Here is a 16,925-nt window from a genome sequence, read left to right on the forward strand (position 1 = left end):
AATCACTTTGCCTCAGTTTCTCCATCAGTGAAGTAGAAATAATCTAATTCCATAGAGACCCTGCACTGCGCTATCAGGGTGCACATCTTCACCGGGCTCATGGAATGCATCCTTATATCATGGGAGTGCCAAGGAGCCCCAGGTAGGATTCAGGACCTGTTATCGTGGTCGCTGTACCAAGGGAGACTAGGCTGCTGTCCCGAGGAACTGAGTCCAAGCAGCCAGATGACCCACCGGGGGCTATCAACACGCTTGCTATTTTGTATGTGTCTGTTACTAGTTCTGTAGTAGTTTTTCCAGCTGCCCTTGAACCTCGCCACTTAGCTGCCATTTCGGTTAACGTACCAGAGAGCCCCAGGGTCATGCTGCAGCACCTGTCCGCTGCGGGAAAATGAGTTAATATTTGTCAAGTGCTTGGAGAGCTTGGAAGCGTGATGTGCTGGTTGTTGCAGTGAAGGAAACTCGTGGTGCTTGTTAATTTAAAACTCTGAACTGCAGCGCTGAGGCTGCTGCTCGCTGGGCCCAGCCAGGGGATGAGGGTCCTAGGGGAGTTAGGGGTGTATTCGGTCTCTGAATTCAAGGGGTGCTACTGAGGAAGAAAATCCTGCCATCTCTTTCCTCTCTCAGCCTGTCAACACAGCACCTAAGCGCTGTTACAATTTCAGCATCCCAGTGAGCCCTGGCCGGGGCCTGACACACATTCTCCCCCCTCCCTTCCAGGCAGGGGTGGGTGGACTCCGTGCAGAGCGGGGAGATTTGCATTGTTCCCAAAGCAGGGCCAGGCTGGAGCCCCCTGATGCCCCCTGAATGGGGATTTCAGTAGGTTATGACATGGGGCCAGGAGGGTCATCCATCATCTGCTCCTCAACCTTGTCCCTCCACCCTGTCTACTGCGGCACTGTGCAGAGACACTACCCATGGGATGCAGGCCTAGTCGATCATGGGCTTTGCAGATCAGGGCCAGTACCTAGAAATGGATCTGTCTGTGCAGGTGTAAAACTCCATTTTGGCCATGCACACCCCACCCAAGTGTTGGACAAGTGCAGTGTGTGCAGAGCTCCTGGCACAGGAGAGCCATAGACACATTTGTGTGTTTAGGTCTAATTTCTAAAGCCTGGGTGGGAAATCTCTATCAAACCTCCCCAAGAGGTGGGAGGTGGTCACAGACAGTGTTCTCAAGGCCTTGGTCCTGTCTGGTTTATTCCATAGCTTCACACGTCAGCTGTCAGCACCAGTCTATGATTAAGCCCGTTTCCTTTTACTCCTATTCATCCTATTTCTGTTTATCCTTCCTTGAAATGTTTTAAACCATTTGCCTCCCTTAGGGATGCCAACACCCTCTCAGTAGGTCCCTGGGCATTGCATTGCCTTTGCCCCCTGGGGAGGTTGTGTGGTCCAGCAGACAGCCCATGGCGCTGGGATTCAGGAGACCTGGTTTGAGTTCCTGGCTCTGCCATTGACTGACCACGTGGCTTTGGGGAAGCTGCTTCACCTTGAAGAAAAGGAGTACTTGTAGTCTCTAAGGTGCCACAAGTACTCCTTTTCTTTTTGCGAATACAGACTAACACGGCTGTTACTCTGAAACCTGCTTCACCTTGCTGTGCTTTAGGGACCCCATCTGGAAAATGGGGGAAACAGAGCCATTTATGTAGAGCACCTTGAGCGCTCAGGAGCAAAGTGCTCTAAAGATGCTGAGCACAACCGGGCATCTCTGTGGATCTGATTGTCACTTTTCTTTCCGCTGGAGCAACTCTGCCTGCAAGGGGGAAGTGGGTGGGGCGTCTCTGCCAGTGAGTAGAGATTTATAACAGAGCCTCGAGGGGGCAAACTGGCAGCAGTCCATCTAAAAGCATCACCTCTGGACAACTCCAGTCATGAGACAGAGTTGGTGAGTGCTCCTAACAGAGGAACGGGAAGTGGGAAGGCTGTGGTCTCTTTTCAGCTCTGGGACTGACTTGCTATGATCTTGGGCAAATTGTTTCACGTCTTGTGTCTCTGTTTGCCTAAAACTGGGATAATACTGACCTACCTGAGCAGGGGTATTGCCAGGCTGAGTTGTCTGTAAAATGCATTGAGATCCTCAGTGAAGGAGCTAGAAGCTACTTAATAAGGGTTCTTGTTTAATTATGTAATGGTTAGGTGGTGGGGACGATTTGCTTTGTGAGTTTGGATGCTGCTTCTCCGAACTAAATCCGAGTTGGGTAAGCCGTGACTGGTTTCTGAGCCCAGCTCCGCTGTTGTCCGCCAACCTCCTTGCCGGGCGCACGGACGGTGAAAGACTGGACGCGAGCAGGGGCCCGGAGGAGCTGGTCTGGTTCCGAGCTGCGGCAAAACGGCTGGTTGCAAATAAAGCGTGAGCTGCCCAATGGAGCGGGGCTCTGTCGGCGTGTGGGGCGGGGAGCGGCGCAGCCCCCTGCCAGCGGACGGGGAGCAGCCGGTGCACGGCAGCCGCTTGGCAAACTGGGGGGGGGGCAGCGCCGTGTGCCCCCCCCCGTGGCCCCGTTCGTAGCCGGGCACGAGCCCCCTCGGGGCGGCCGGGGCCCCCCTTAGCCCGGGCAGGGGCTCGGCGGGAGCAGGTCATTCGCAGCAAGCGGGGGCTCCAGGTGCAGCCTGGAGCCGGGGGGCCCCGCACGTGTTTCTTGGGGGCTGCACCTGTAGCGCTCCAGCCTCCCCCAACGTGCTGCAAGGGGGGCGGGAACGGGGCTCGGCGCTGCACACACCGCAGCCAGGGGAGAGGCGGAGCCCGGCGCGCGCCCACCCAGCCCGCGTCATGCCCTCGAAGCCGGGGGCGGGAGGGGGTTGGGCTCCCCTCGGCCACCGTACCTCGCCCCCGCCCGTGACAGCTCGCGCCGGAGCCACGTCAAATCGTCCGCTTCGCCGCTCCCTTAGCAACCGGCGCTTCCGGCCCCCTTCGCCAATCCCCGCTTCCGGCCCCGCGCGCGGGGGCCAATCCGCGGCGAGGGGGCGTGGCCGAGCGGGAGATGGCGCAGAGGCTCCATCCCCGCGGCCGGGCGCGCTCCGGCGAGCGGAGCCGGCCCCGCGGCTCGAAGCGGGCCCGGCGCGAGGCCCCCGCGGGGGCCGGCAGCCTGCGCGCGTGGACGGAGGAGAACGACGGGCTGGCCGGGGGCTGGCGGGTAGGGCCGGGGCGCGGGGGCCGGGGCCGGCCGGCGGGTGGGCGGGTCGGGGCGCCGGGGCCGGGGCGGGCTGCGGGGCTCGGCCGGCGGGGAGACCCTGACCGCGGCTTCCCTCCTTGCAGGCCAGCCGCTCCTCGGGCCCCGGGCGCGCGGCGCAGCAGGCGGCGCGGCGCTGCCGACTCGCCTTCGACTCGCTGCTCCGGAAGATCCAAGGTAGGCCGGGCCCCGCACCCGCCGCCGCCGACCCGCGGGGCCCCGCCTCCCTCCCGGCCTGCCCCTGGTGGGGGGGGGGGCGTCCCCGCCCCCGCGCAGGCCCTGCCCCGCCGCTCAGCCCGGGCGGGCCGGCCCCGACCCCAGCCGGGGGGTGACGCTGCCCTGGAGTCCGCGGCCCCTGCGCCTGGCCGCCCCGGCCGAGCGTGGGGCTGCGGCGGGTACCGGGCAGGCGGGGCGCCGGGCTGGTGGCCGCAGCCCCCCGCCCAGGGAGTGCCCGCGGCCGGGTTTTCTGCGGAGTGCGTGCCTCCGGGAAGGAGCAAGGGGTCCTGGCAGGCAGCAGAGCGAGTCGCTCTCGGCAGTAAGACCCACGGCTGCCCCAGGGCCAGTGCCCCCCTACAGCGCCGCTGGCGAGACGGTGTGGAAACGATCACCCACCCCAGGGAGGCCCCGCCACCAGCGATGCTTTGCTAGAGTACCTGCAAGGGCTCTAATGTTTGTCCTGGAGCACCAAACCCCCGGAATACCTAACCAGCTGGGGAGGCATAGTCACACAGCCTGACCCTTCCAGCAGCTGGGGGTAACCTGCGCCCTCAGACCTGCCTGATGCTGTCCCCGCTGTGCGATGCTAGGGCTGAGGCGGTGTATGGAGAACCAGAGCAGGAAGTGTCAATTGCTGGTGCAGGGCAGCCTGATGAGATCTTCCATAGGGATTGCTGTTTGGTACACCCCTCATGCATCCAGCTAGCCTCTTGTTGCTTTGGTCTCTAACTGCAGGGCTGCCGGCTGCTCTCCCCAGCCTCTCTCTGGAGCTTACTGTCCTCTACAACTCCCTGCTTTTTGCTGTTAGTGAGTCGGACGGCCTCGTCGAGGGAGAAGCAGAAAGACTCAACCATGGGCTCATTAGGGGTAAGGAAAATGTCCCATGTGTCTGAGAGGCAAGGTCACTGGGTTGGCTGGAGCAAGGCCAGGGAGGGATGATGGATTGCTCTGGGCTGTCATATGAATAGCCTTGGCAGCTGTTTGAGGCTAGGGGTGAGTGAAGGTGGCAGCTGCAGTGTGCTGGAGTCTGGAGACTTGGGGCTTCAAAGGGGAACAAAAGAGCTTAAAAAACCCGAAGAGCCCGAGAGAGTAGCACAGCGAAAAGAGAAGTGTTACTAATTTACTTACAGTGATTTGGGATTGGGGGAGCATAAGAGAAATGGGCTGAAATTCAGGGGAGGGACTCCAATAGCATTCAAGCGTGTTCCCTCTTGGCAGTCGTGAGTGTTTAGCAGGAGTCAGCAAAGCTAATGTGGCGGCTTTGACTCTGGGGGCTGGGGTACAACAGATTGTTGATGATGTGAGCACCCTTAATTCCTCAGTGCCTGCATGGGAGAGCCCTTGTTCCTCTCTCTCCGTTTGAGGTTCTCTTCCTCCGACCGTAGCAGGTAGAAAGCTCTTCTGTGCCTCTCCTAGAGCCAATGGAGCTTGCACTGCTCCTGGCAGGGCCTCTCTTTTGCTAAGGCTCTGTCAGGCCACTGGAACGGGATCAGTCCCTGAGCAGACTGACCCATGGTCCTGTGGCTGTTTTCCTCTTCTAGTGCTGGAGGCTTGCGGGGTGTCTGGGCAGGATCTCAGCACAGAGGAGCTCTGGCAGAAAGTGTTGCAGGATGTGACCACAGAAGAGCTGTGCGCGCCTCTGCATCGACTAGGTGCTCTGCAGGGGGCGGTGTGGCTGGCAGCAAACTGCCTGGGGAGCGTCACTGGTCTCTTCCGGCTCCTGAGTGACACCAAGGTAACGCCATATGGCCTCTCTCCAGGTACTTGTACTGCACTTCTCCCCAGAGGATCAGTGCTGGGGCAGGGACCTAGCTGCTGACTGCCTGGCTGGTGTACGGAAGATTTTCTATACTGCACTGTGCCATGGGTCCCTCTCTTCTCGTATCCTGAATCACATAGTGGCCAGTACCTGATGCTTTAGAGGAAAGCTTAAATCCCGCCCCCATGTAGCATCTGAGCACTAATGTGATGCTGCCCATATTGGAGGGGAAGGATTCCATTCTGCCCCTTGCAGGTATCACTTTGTACCCAGCAGCATGAATCTGGTTACCCACGTCACTCCTGTGAGCTGGCCAGGTGTGTATTCCACCCTGTCTGGGACGGTCTCAGACCTGCATGTGGAGATCAGAACCTGTGCACAACTAGTCCAAGTGCTAGGGGTCTGTGTTCGGACCAAGAGGATCTGAGTTTGATTTTCTGCTGTTACGGTGAGTTCTGAGTGGCTGTAACATACGCTAGAGCAGTGTCTGTGCAGGCCTAAATATGTGCCCAGAGGTCTGTGAGAGGGTGCCGAGTTGGTACAAATATTTGTCCTAAAACCATCCAGCATGAAGTGCTGTGTCAACGAAAGACCCGAGCCCATCAAGGCACTCCCCATTCAGCATGAATAATTCTCTCACTGGTACTAGAACTTTCTCCTAATGCCCGAAGCGCACTGAATGGCTCTCATGAGCCCACAGCAGAAGGGAGCTATTTAACCCCCAACACAGTGAGATTCCTGGCAGGATCGCCAAACAAACTGGAAGGGAAGTTCATAAGCAGACCTGCAGCTTCTGTAGCGAGTGAGTTGCTGACTTATTCAGAGGTAACTGTCTCCTGCTGATTGGAAAGGCAGTGAGGGCTGTTCTTCCAGCAGAAGGGCTGTGTCAATAGGGGTGAGCTGGGGAGTCTGGATATCACACACACAGGGCTCGTGGAACAAAGGATCTCTCCTCTGGGATTCTCTCATGTTCTGAATGGATTGCACATGCATGCTGTTGAGCTAGGGGAAAGCACACTGAACTCATCCGGGGCAGGGAGGCAGGATACCAGACTAATGGGACCATTGGTCTCATCTAGTGCAGCAGGAGGTGGGAAGAAGCTTGCTGCTGCCAGAGCAAGTGAGAATCGCTGCAGGAAAGAGGCTAGAGGGAGGCTGCTGTGGGGTGTGGTCCGGGCACATGGAGCTTGCGGTCTAACGGCTCAAGAGGCACGATACAGCCCCCCAGACCTGCTCTTTCTCTGGTCCCAGGGATTGGTGCCTCCAGTGCTGAGTAATCCGCTGATGATCTCTGTCCTGTGCCTTTTGCAGGGCCCGCTGCCTTCTGCCCACGGAGGTGAGAACGAGCTCCTTGCACTTCTCAAGGCATGGAGTGTGCCTGTTGAGGGGGACACGTCGCCCCTCGTGGTGCAGAGCACCAAGGACTTGAAAGAGATACTATGGACCTCAGCGGCCTTCCTGCAAGGTATGGTTAGAGGGTGCCTTCTCCAGCCCCAGGAATGCTTCTGCTGCTCCTCCCCTTTCAGTGCCAGCCACCCTCCTGGCCCTACTGCCATCCGAGCCTGCCAGCACTGCCATCACCAGCTGGAGTTCCCTCAGCCATTCCCTTCCCTGGGGTGGGTGCAGGAGCTGAGCGACCAGCCTTGCTCCAGAAGGAAATGTGTTTCCTGCCCTTCATGTTCTTATTTGAGTTAGCGTTGAACAATAAATGCCAATATCTTCTCAGATATGCATGTAAATGCCCTACTTCAGTTCCTGGCTCAGCCCTGCCCTGCAACATCACAAGGGCTCCCTGTGTCCCCTCGTGACTCACTCCCCGGCTCAGCCCTGCCCTGCGGTGTCATGGGGCCCTCCCCCCATCTACCCCTGTGACTCACTCCCTGTCTCGGCTCAGCCCTGCCCTGCAGCATCAAGGGCTGCCCCATATGCCTGCTCCCAGTGCCCCATTCTTCAGCCGTGCCGGGGATGAGAAAGGACCCCCTATCAGGCAGCAGGCTAGCAGGGGGGCTCACGGTGAGTTCAGAATGGGTTACAGTGCACCTGGGAGCCAGCTTTGCAGCTTCTTGGCTAAGTTTCACTGCAGTCTGATTGGAGCCTTGTCCTGCCCTGGTCAGGCCTCTCGCTTGCTCCCTGTCCTGACAGTCCTTGGAGCTCCCTAGGAGGTGAGTATCACACTGCTCAGAGGTGTCAAGTATCAGGGGGTCGCCGTGTTAGTCTGTATCCACAAAAACAAGGAGTCCGGTGGCACCTTAAAGACCTGAAAGCTTATGCCCAAATAAATCTGTTAGTCTTTTAAGGTGCCACCGGACTCCTCATTGGTACTGCTCAGAGAGTGCCCTTCCCACTGCTGACCCTGGGGGCAGCCAACTGATGGCAGTGCCTCTGTGTGTTAAACAGATAGGGAGAACTACATGTCCCAGCATGCCATGCGCCACTCTAAGCAGCCAGCTTATTTAATGCTGTGGCCTGTCCTCTCCACTGCCGCCGCACGCCCCCCCCCCCCCACCACCACCACCCCAGGAGGATGCAGATGACTTTCCCTTTGTGTATTCCAAGTCCTAGCAGAGCAGAGGTAACCCTACTGGGCCCAAGGGCAGAGTTCCACCTGGTACCTGAAAGAGTCGGGAGGGAGGTTTGAGACGGCTAGCAAGGGAGATAGTCGGTGCTGTCACACGTGGCACTGAATAAAACATGCCAGACTCCCAGCAGAGTCCATTCCCTGTGGAGCTCCTGGCCAGAGGCCCAGGAAACTCAGCACTGCTGGGGGGTTAGCATTATAGCTGGAAAATTCCCAGGTGGCTGTGCCCTCAGGAAGAGAGGAAGGGTGTGGGACAAATGTTAATTGGGAGGCAGTTTCAGGCAGGTGGGGTAGTGCCCAGGCAGGAGGGATGCCTAGCGTATGAGGGGTTGAATGCGTAAATAGATCACAATAAGTGACTGTCCCGAGGTGTGTTTCTGGGCAGTGGCCCAGATGCAAGTGGAGCCTTTGAGTTAGTGACTGAGAAAGGGGCAGGTCTGGAGACCAGAATCGGAATAATCCCACCGAGCTGTAGGCCTCAGCTCTCACACCGAGCCCAAGCACAGTCCTGGCTGACCCTGCCTGCCTGCCTGCTCCCTAGCGGCATCTCGGCTAAGGCTCTGCAGGGGAATATGAATCCTCCTGGGATTGGTACGCCCCTGCCCAGCCTGTCTGGCTCTTGGCACAATGGCAGTGATGTTCCCATATCATGTGCATGGTGCTGCGCGGGTCAGGGGAGGTCACAGTCCCATGGCAATGGCAGGGTATGCCACAGACGGGTATAACATGGTGTGAGTCATGCACTGATTGGGGAGGGTCATTGAAGCAGGAAGGCTACATGGGACCAGATGGGAGGGGTGCAGGGAGTGCTGGTCACGGTGCCGTTCCAGGCCCGTGGGATAGCGTGAACAGCAGAGCCTAGAGCGGGTGAAGAAGATGGAGCGCAGAGAATGTTTTGTGTGTATGTTTCAGGTTTGCAGGGCCTGGAGGCTGGAAATCTCCCTGCAGCCCTCTCCCTGCTCCAGGCAGCTGCATCCGGGTTCTGCTCCAAGAGGGTCCTGGCCCAGATCTACACCTGCATCGGCTGCTGCACTCAGCAAATGGTAACAAGCTGGCACTTGTCTCCCTGTAGCACGGGGCAGGGAGGGTACAAGGGCCAGTGCTTCCATCGCCCCAAGGAGAGTGACTGACGGGAGATGGACTGACAAGCAGAACAGCTCAAAGTGACCGAGTCTTGGGTGCTTGCATGGCCCTCATCACTGCAGAATCGGGTCCCTGCCCCATGGGTCTCTCATTTTGAAGGACAAACCTGTTCTGATTCTTCCTGCCCTGGGGAGCTGCATGGGGTGGGCTGCTTGTCACTGAGCGGGAAAGTGTGAGCCCAGGGCTGAGGCAGTGCAGTCCAAGGAGTTGGAAAGCAGAGGGCGGAGAGTGGCACAGCGGGGCAGGGAGGGAGGCCCACACCACAGGGCAGTGTGGAAGCTTACAAAAACCCTGATCCTGAAAAGTGCTGAGCACCAGTGGTGCAGGGGCAGCAGTGGGGCTGGAGGTGGGGGCAGAGTTGAGGAGATAGGATGTGACTTTGGAGAATCTGGTGCTTACTGCCCCAAATTCATCCTGGAGAGCCATCACTGTTCTTGGTGGGTGCAAGAACTGGGTCCTCACCGTGCCGTCTGGCCTGGCTGACGCCACTGGGACGTGTCCTGATCTGCAGAGGGGTGTGCAGCAAAGGGAGTGGCAGGGGTGGGGGAGGCGGATGGAGATGTTGCCTAACCAGGGATGTGTCCTAGATAGCAGGTCTGGCCGAGAAACTAGAGTGCCAGGTGGTTGGGCTTTGGTTTCCAGCCCCAGGAGGTGATTGCTGCCCTGCAGTGGGAAGGGTGCAGGTTAGCCAGCACTGCCTGGCCAGAGACCCTCCCTAGCTCTCCATGCCCAGCTTGGCTGCTGCTCTGGGCCTCTCTGATTCCGGTCTCCCTGGTCTTTGGGGGCAGGGTGACCTCAGGCAGTGATCAGGTTTCCTGGAATGTTCTTTTCCAGGTGATATTCCAGCCATGTCAGCAGTGACTGATCATGCTGTGTGTGATTCTCTCCCGCCCCCAGGGCAAGCCTCAGACAGCTCTTCAGCACTTGAAGCGGGCGCTGCAGGTGGATTTCCAGTGCCTCTCTGCCCTGTCCCAGGCGGCGCTGGTGTACCGCCAGCTGGGGGAGACGGACGCAGAGTTGGAGGCCCTGGCTCTGCTGTACAAGGTTTGTCTGTTCCCAAGGGGAAGCATCACAAGCCAGGTGGCTGCACTGATGTCTCTGGTCCAGCTGTGCCTGGGCAGAGCCTCCAGCACCCCCCACCTCCAACGTGAACTCTACCCCTGCGGCGGGGCAGGGTCACTGAGCCTGGCCACTCACAGCCCAGTAGTGGCTGCTGCAGGCATCATCTCAGGCAAGCTGGGCCTCCAGCACCCCGGTTAGAAATGCAGGAGCCCTGCTGCTTGATGCACCCTGCTCATCAGGTGGACGCTGGCAGTATTGGGTAATCAAGGGTTGGGCTGTTGGACCAGCCGCAGGAGCAAGGTACACCTCACCAAGTGTATTAAATAGGAAGCTGATTGACGGGAGGTGACAGTTCAGTGCCCAGTGAGCACTCCTTTCAGTGGCAGCTGTGTGGTGGTGAGGGGGCACGTGTAGCGCAGGGGTCTCACTGGGCGCTTAGTAGACGATTAAAAATCAGGAGTTGGAAAATTAACTAAGTGCAAATGTGGGACTGAAGACATCTTTCCCGAGTTCCTGACAACACGGGACAGGGCTGACCAGGCCCACCGCCCTTCCGAGGTGAGAAACTGTTCTATGTTGCTCCATAGCTATGTTGCACGGATGTTTAATTCTCTCTGCTCTGCGTGGCTCTTAGAGATCCCCCGTCCTCTCCACGCTGCGGCGCTGGCGTCTGTTCTCCACCCCAGAGGTGGCTGCAGTTCAGCGGGTGGGAGGTTGAGAGAAGCCCTATAGGGGACGGTGCAGGAGCAGTGAGCAATATAGACTGGCTGGACTGGGATGTCTGTAGCTGGATTTGACTGCAGCTCCCTGGGAGTGCCAGCAGGGATCTACCATGTGGTCTGTTTCTTCCCCCCCAACCCGTGCAGGCTTTGGAGACCCCTGCTCAGGAGGCTGTCTCCATCGATCCTTGCTTTCTAATCCGAACGGAGCTCCTTGTTCACACCCCGGCCCTGGCATCCATGTTCAGCCGCAGCCACCCGTCGGAAGTGAAGTACCTGCTGGCGCAGCGATGCCTCCAGGCTGGCAGGTAAAGCACTCCCCACCCCCTGCTCACCTGGGACCCTCCCTTCTCTGGGCACCCAGGTAAACCCCCGTTCAGCATCACCCATGTGTCTGGGTGGTGATGGAGCAGCAGTTCCCCCCTGCAGGCTCTGCCCTCCACACGGGGACCAGTACCACTGGCTAGAGTCAAGCAGGAGGCTGCCTGCACAGCTCTGCTGGAACTCGTCAGTCCTGGGCCTGCTAGCTGCTGCTCTCCTTGGGGTCTTCCCTGTCCTCCAAGGACCAGGCTGCTCCCTGGCAGCCTGAGGTACCTCCTCATGTCGCTCTCTGTCGCAGGGTGGGTGAGGCAGTGGAGCATTACCTGGATCTTCTGGCTCTGCTGCAGGAGGGGCCGCAGCACCAGGTAAGCCTCTTGGGAAGGAATCCACATGGTGTGTTGGGGTGACTGGGTTCCCGTCCGAGGACTCCCTGGGATTCGTCAGGGCAGCTCCCTCCATTCCTCCAGCTAGCGTCTCCTCTACCTGTCCCGGAATCTCTGCAGGGACAGAGCCCCCGCCCCTCCCTGGAGGGCACCCCGAGCCGCAGAGTAAAGGCTAACGGCCTGGCCTGGGGTTCGAGAGGTGGCATGGAATGGATCGTGTGGTGGGGAGCTCACCCACCCAGTACATGGGGGGGTCCCCATGTTTTCAAGCTGGACTCTAAATTTGGGTGTCGTTGCGGGTGCTGAGGGTGATGCTGTTGCTCTCGCTGCTCAGGTGCCCCTGCACGGCAGGTCAGCTCTGCCCAGGATCCCGGAGGTGTTCCTGGAAGCTGCGTCCGCCCTGGAGCAGCTCGGGAGGTACCAGGATGCCATAGCTGTGTGCGAGGAGATCATCAGTCGCACGGATGACCTGATCCCAGAGACGCTGCGGATCGAATTGGATTCCGGTGCTGGAGGGGAGGTGCCAGGGAGGGCCGGCTCCCCTTCACCTGGCATCCCGCCCCAGCAGAAAGAGAGTCTGCGCTGTATTGTGTGGAGGGCGGCTGCATATCTGCACCAGGGCCGGGCTTGGACCAAGCTGGGGGAGAGCAAGGAAGCCATAACACGGTTTACCAGGTGACTCCATCTGCCGGCAGGGTGATCCCAGGTGGCAACCAAGGGCTAAGCTTGGAGCCTGATGGGGCGGTTGGCTGGCGTGAAGCAGAGTGCAGCTTGAGAGCCCTTCCCATGGGCAGGTAGCCTCCCTGCCTTGGAGGGGAGCCGTGGGGCCACTTGCAGACGGGGCCTGTGTGGCAGGGTGGGGGGTGCAGGGGCCCCCCATCCAGTGGCTCTGGGGCAGCGTGGCTTTGACGTGACCTTCCCTTCCGGGAAACGGCACTGAAATGATTTTGACCTTTCCCCTGCAGGTGCCTTAATGTCCTCCTGAGAGTCCAGCTCGTGAGCGCAGGTACAGTACAGCCCAGCCCGCCCGCTGCGGTTCCTGCGTGGGAGGGACCAGCCTGGGGGCTGGCTAGTACCTGTCCGGGGCTCTGAACGTGGAAAGCGCCATGGTAACGCTCAGTAGCAATAGGGGGATTAAACAAGGCTCCATGCCCGGCAGGAAAGTACCTGTCTCCTTGCCCTGAGCCATGATCTGCTCTGGACCGCTGGCAGAGACTGGCTGATGGGACAGGGCTGGGGAAGCTCAGCTCAGCTCTGCCCTTTGCCTGTGTTCTCACACCACCCCCTAATGACAGTTCAACAGCTATGGATTGAGGAGACATGGGGAGAGTCCAGGTTCTAGGGAATGGATTTGGGCTTGGTCTTTAAGTGGCTTTTTCTGGAGAATTAGCAGGGTTATGAGATAATTGTGGCTTGGTCCTAATTTGCCTCCATCCCTGTAGGATTTGTGCAGAGAAGGGATCTTCAGTCAGGCTGATTGAAAACTTTAATGTCCTTTAGGGAGGTCCCCTGCACAGTCTCTTAGACAGGCCTCCCTGTGACCCCAGCCTCTTGCCCGTTAAGATTCACACTGGAAGCCTTTTTGCTGCACAGCGTTCAGCTGGGAGCCAGTGCTGCCCTCCCAGCAGAGCTTTCAAAGTGGTGGGGGAGTTGGAAATATTCACAGGCCAGCGCTGCCAACTTGGGGATATGGGGAGCGGTACCCAGCGGACACCACAGCCATGTGTGGGGTGTTCTTTCCATGCCAGCCAGCATCCATAGCAGTGAGGAGATGGCAGAGGCCCTGCCCGAGGCAAAGGTGCTCCAGAAGATCAGGTTGCTAGCTCTCCTCGGACGAGGCTCCCAGTTCCAGGAGCTGGGTCGGGACAAAGAAGCTTTGATGAATTTCCAGCACAGTTTGCAAGTTTGCCCAGGTACCAGAGGCTTGTATTGCTGCGGGGCGGGGCTGGGGCTTCCATAGATGGTGATGCGCTCCCACTGGAAATTGGAACTGGTTTGACAATCCCCTGGGTTCCCTCCAAGCTGCAGTGCCATTCAGCAAGGCCGCCTCTAACCCAGCTAGACCAGGACTGGCTGAATACACCAGAGTGCCTTTGGTTTCTATGGCAAACTCTGTCCTGGTGAAAGGTGCTGGCCTGTCAGCCCTAGGGGGAATTTTGGGCCAGTGACCCAGCTGGGAAAGGCTTCCTGCCGCATAGCTGTGCCCCTCCTGGCTCTCAGCCTCCTGGATGGTTCAGAAACCCCCACTGGACTCCTTCTAATCTGTGCAGTCCCCGGTGTTGGCTGAGGTCCCTCTGTGTGTTGCAGGTGACCCTGCTGCCACCTCTTACCTGCTGCAAGTTCTGTGGAAGCTGAACCGACGACAGGAAGCTGCTGCTCTCTGGCAGAAGGTCCACGCGGATGCTGCCCCAGCAGATGGACAGCAGGAAGCAGTGGGGAGGTGTGTAAGGTGCTTGGTGGCTGCGGCTGGTGCTAGGCCAAGGCTCTAGCTCCAGAACAGCGGGTTGAAGTAACCAAAGTGCTGTGTGGCACTAAGGCAGCTGGTATAGACTAAGGGCTTGCCCCACTCCTGGTTCTGGGCCTCAGCGCCTGTCTGGGCCACACCTGCACACGAGTCCTCCAATGCTTGCAGGGCACAGGAGGTGGGGGCAGAGTTGAGCCCACTGCACAGCATCGGGGCAGTCATTTCCCAGCGAGACCCCTTGCAGACAAAGGGATGCTGCAGCCCATCCACCTGCTGTGTTCAGCTCTGACGCCTAGCAATGCTCACACAGGTGGCTCCAGACCATTGATGCCAGGCTGTGCCACTGGCCTCGATTGTTACTGCCCAGCTAACCCTCCCCTGAGAGCCCAGAGGAGCAGCTTGTTAGCCCTGGACTGACACCTGGGAACTGGCTGGCTCTAAGGGAACTTGAGGGCCAGGTCAGGGTGGATTTCCTGCAGCAGAGCATGGAGTGAGCCCCAAAACTTCCTGATTCCACCTCCACTCTGGGCTAATATGGGATCTGCTGCTTTCTTGTCTTTTTGCCCTGTTGGACTTGAAGTCAGCAGGCGGATTTCAGGAGGGCGTGTCTATGGGCTGAGAGGAGGGAGTTGGCATGGAGCCCATAGGTAGGAAAAAGAGTCAGTCCCCAGGCGGGAGGGTCCAGCAGAGCATGGGATTCCTTGTAGAACAGGGAGTGGGGCCTGACAGCCAAAACCTTAGTGCCATCCCTGCTGGGGACCCTGAAGCTCAGCTTCGTTTCAAGCCGGATCCCAGTGATTTCAGATCCAGTTCTGCTGCTCGCTGTTTGAAAAGGAGCTTGGTAAATTGTAGTGGGAACAGAGAAAAGCCACAAGAAAGATGAAAGGGTTAGAAATCCTGCCTTATAGCAAGGCTCAGTCTGCTTAGCTTCACAAGGGGAAGGTTAAGGGGTGACTGGATCAGTCTATAAGAACCTACCTGGGGAGCAAATCTGTAATACTGGGTTCCTCAGTCTCGCAGAAAGAAGTCAAACACAGTTTGATCACCGGTCGTTGAAGCTAGACACAATCACACTGAAAAGCTGTCCCTTATTTCTAACTGAGGGGACATACCACTGGAGCAATTTACAAAGGGATGGGGGGGGATTCCCCATCACTGGCACTTTTTAAATCAAGATCAGATGTTTCTTTTAAAAGCTCTGCTCTAGGAATTATCTGGGGGATGCTCTCTGGCCTGTGTTCTACAGAAGGTCAAGACTAGATCATAGTGGTTTCTTCTGTCCTTGGAATCTATGAACCCTGCAAATAACACCCCCTGTTTCGCTCGTCCATCCTCCTGAATCCCCACAGCCTGTACAGCCTTGTCCTCACTGGGAAAAGGGCTGTTTTTACCATGTGTTAAGATCCTACTGTTGACAGCCCAAGTTGTAATTCTAACCTGTTGCTGGTGGTGAACTCTACACTCCCCGGTATGGTTTATCTCCACCCACTAGCAAAAGCTAGAACAATGGCTGCCTTGTCGGCACTAGGATTTTAACATGTTAAAAACACCTTTATTGTAGTGTGGCCATGGCCTGTGTCGCCAGCCCTGGCTAGGAGAGGATGGAGTATGTGATGAAGCCAGAATTACCCCTTGCCCCAGGGCTGCTGTCTGACCTGAAGCAGCTCCTGCCCTGGGGCTAAGGAGCTTGGACAAAGTGGTGTGGGATGAACCTGGTGCTAGGAATTTTCTCCTGCCCAGCACCTTCTCCGGAGGCAGCTCAGACTGGAATGCTGCTCTGGGTAGGTTCCAGTGCCTCGGGCAGGCTTCAGAAGCCAACTGTTGCTGTCTCTGCACGTAGCTCACGGGGGTGTCTGTGATCCCAGCTGTTGTCACTCTCCCGCCAGCTGTCCTTTCTTATGGTACCCAAATAGGCCTTTCTCCCTAACCAGTTCCCTGGTCTCTTTCAGGCCCTACCCATTGTACCTGGTGTCGTGTCTAAAGCCGGTGAACCTCCCACATGATGAGTCTCTTGCGAGGAATCTGCAGGACTATCTGAGGACCAGTGGCCAGGATCCTTAGAGCCATCCCCGTCTCCCTCCCCACAGTCATGCAACGGCTAAAATCTCCTTCCCTGCAGAGGGCAGCAGGACGGCCTTAGGCTCTGGAGGCTTTCCCGGGACTCTGGCTTGCCCTTGGGCAGAAGAACTCTTCCTAGCCAAGGCACTGAAGCACAATGAAGCTATTTTTTGTAATAAAAAGGACGTGGGAGCAGGCCAAGCCCCGGTGTGTTCAGCTTACGCACTCTTCTAACCCTTTCCTGGACTGTATACGTTAAGAGCGAAGCATTGTGTGCTTCAGGGTGCTTGCCCTGGCACTGTCGGGAATGGCAGGAGCCTCTTGCCTCCGTGTCCCCTTGCCGTGGAGAGTGGGGCTGCCTGCGTGCTGGATCCATGGGGCCACGCCTACCGTAGGAGAAAAGGTGTGTTTTAAGATGTCACCTGGTATAGACAGGGCAATCTGTATTTCTAACCCCTGTTCCCTGCTGGCAGTTACTCTCTTGTGTCCTGGCACCAGAGCCATCACTACACATGGGCGTTCCTGGCACCAAGCTCCCCCACTGCCTTTCTGTCTGAGCCGAAGCAGCTTCCTCCAACTACGCTGCACCCAGGGGCTGCGGGGGGGAGCAGTTCCCAGGGTGAAGGCAGCTTAGAAATATCTCAGCGGAGAGAGGCGGGGGCAGGGTATCCATGTTCTCTTCAGTGAATGTCACAATGGAGGTGGGAGCTTGTGGACCAGGGAGGCCAGGGCTGTGCTGGCTGGATTGTCAGGCCAGGGCAGGAGGGGGTCTGCTCAGATATGGCTCTGCATCGGCCCATGCTGGGCCTGGGCTGTGGGGAGAAGAGAGGTCAGACCTAGCTGCCCTGGGGGGCTCTTTAAGGGGGGTGGGGAAGGGTCTGGCATGGAGGAGAGGATCAGCTCCATGTGTAATCACAAGGCAGATGCTCTGTGTGCTTGGTGGGCTGATCTCCAGTATGGGGCAGGAGCTCTCCATGGCGCCATACAGGGTCTGTGTGGGGAGTTGTGGAGGAGATCTCTGCTTGGTGAGTTGAGAAGGCACAGGGCTGTAG

General features: G+C 58.1%; 1 protein-coding gene across 1 annotated transcript; it reads left to right on the forward strand.

Moving 5' to 3' along the window:
- Positions 1-2,981: 2,981 nt before the first annotated feature.
- FANCG (FA complementation group G) lies at positions 2,982-16,665 on the forward strand. Its single transcript, XM_077816974.1, has 14 exons — positions 2,982-3,134; positions 3,257-3,347; positions 4,122-4,253; positions 4,928-5,121; positions 6,457-6,610; positions 8,636-8,766; positions 9,764-9,910; positions 10,795-10,955; positions 11,267-11,333; positions 11,686-12,026; positions 12,317-12,357; positions 13,100-13,264; positions 13,659-13,791; positions 15,765-16,665. Exons 1-14 carry the CDS (start codon positions 2,982-2,984, stop codon positions 15,874-15,876), a joined length of 2,022 nt encoding a protein of 673 aa, XP_077673100.1. The 3' UTR covers positions 15,877-16,665.
- Positions 16,666-16,925: the final 260 nt, after the last annotated feature.

Source organism: Eretmochelys imbricata, chromosome 5 (assembly GCF_965152235.1).
Source record: "Eretmochelys imbricata isolate rEreImb1 chromosome 5, rEreImb1.hap1, whole genome shotgun sequence".
Taxonomy (NCBI): Eukaryota; Metazoa; Chordata; order Testudines; family Cheloniidae; genus Eretmochelys; species Eretmochelys imbricata.

Bases quoted from the DNA above. Each gene is read 5' to 3' on its own strand.
- FANCG (XM_077816974.1), top strand. From the start codon at position 2,982: ATGGCGCAGAGGCTCCATCCCCGCGGCCGGGCGCGCTCCGGCGAGCGG. The intron at 3,348-4,121 runs GTAGGCCGGGCC...CTCTAACTGCAG, and splicing joins GCTGCTCCGGAAGATCCAAG to GGCTGCCGGCTGCTCTCCCC. The intron at 6,611-8,635 runs GTATGGTTAGAG...TGTATGTTTCAG, and splicing joins CTCAGCGGCCTTCCTGCAAG to GTTTGCAGGGCCTGGAGGCT.